Source organism: Priapulus caudatus, unplaced genomic scaffold, assembly GCF_000485595.1.
Source record: "Priapulus caudatus unplaced genomic scaffold, Priapulus_caudatus-5.0.1 Scaffold4686, whole genome shotgun sequence".
Lineage (NCBI taxonomy): Eukaryota > Metazoa > Priapulida > Priapulimorpha > Priapulimorphida > Priapulidae > Priapulus > Priapulus caudatus.
In genome coordinates this window covers 1,648-2,563 of record NW_014581747.1, presented here as the reverse complement: position 1 = coordinate 2,563, position 916 = coordinate 1,648, and the positions used below count along the sequence as shown (strand labels likewise).

Genomic DNA, 916 nt, shown 5'->3' with positions numbered 1-916 from the left:
GGGAGGGGATGCGGTCCCCCGGGGGGTTCGGGGTGGGTCCCAGGGTCGGCCCTCATCGGTGATACATCATGGTGTCATGCGGGTTAGGGTGGGGTGACGGGTGACAGCTACATGCTTGCAGGTGCTCTAGATCTCCTAGATCTACACTCTCTCTCTCTCTCTCTGTATCGCGTGGTCTTTCGCTCTTCTCTTGAGTTCTCTCCCGCGCTTTCTCCCGCGCGCTCTCTTCTCTCTCTCTTCTCTCTCTCTCTCTCCTCTCTCTCTCTCTCTCTCTCTCTCTCTCTTCTCTCTCTCGGGCGCTGCGCGCTCTCTCTCTCTCTCTCTCTTCTCTCTCTCTTTCTTTCTTCCTCTCTCTCTCTCTCCTCTCTCTCTCTCTCTCTCTCTCTCTCTCTCTCTCTCCTCTCTCTTCTCTCTCTCTTCTCTCTCTCTCTTACTCACTCTCTCTCTCGCTCTATCTCTCTGTCTCTCTCTGTGTCTCTCTCTCTCTATCTATCTATCTATCTATCTATCTATCTATCTATCTATTTATCTATCTTTCTATCTATCTATCTATCTATCTATCTATCTATCTATTTATCTATCTATCTATCTATCTATCTATCTATCTATCTATCTATCTATCTATCTATCTATCTATCTATCTATCTATCTATCTATCTATCTATCTATACCTCTTTCTTTCTCCCCAGCCTTTCTCGTATCATCGCTCCCTCTTGCTATTTCCCCCGCCTCTCTCTCGCTTCATCTCTCGCTTCATCTACGATCGTGGCTGCGCCACCGCCGGCAGTGTAGTGTGCGTGTTTACTCGATCCACACCGCCTGACCTGTCATGTCCACTCTGACGCCGCCGCTAGTGGCTCGTTACGCTGGACACCTAATGCGCGCCTGGCCCGATTCCGTCACGAATGCTTTCCGA

At 49.7% G+C, this 916-nt stretch overlaps 1 protein-coding gene across 1 annotated transcript; it reads right to left on the bottom strand.

Annotated features, from left to right (window-relative positions):
* Positions 1-260: 260 nt before the first annotated feature.
* LOC106819829 (putative uncharacterized protein DDB_G0271982) lies at positions 261-392 on the bottom strand (the record flags this gene model as incomplete). Its single annotated transcript, XM_014824410.1, has 1 exon — positions 261-392. A coding segment is annotated over one exon (132 nt), but the record flags the coding sequence as incomplete, so codon positions are not given.
* Between the last annotated feature and the right edge of the window lie 524 nt (positions 393-916).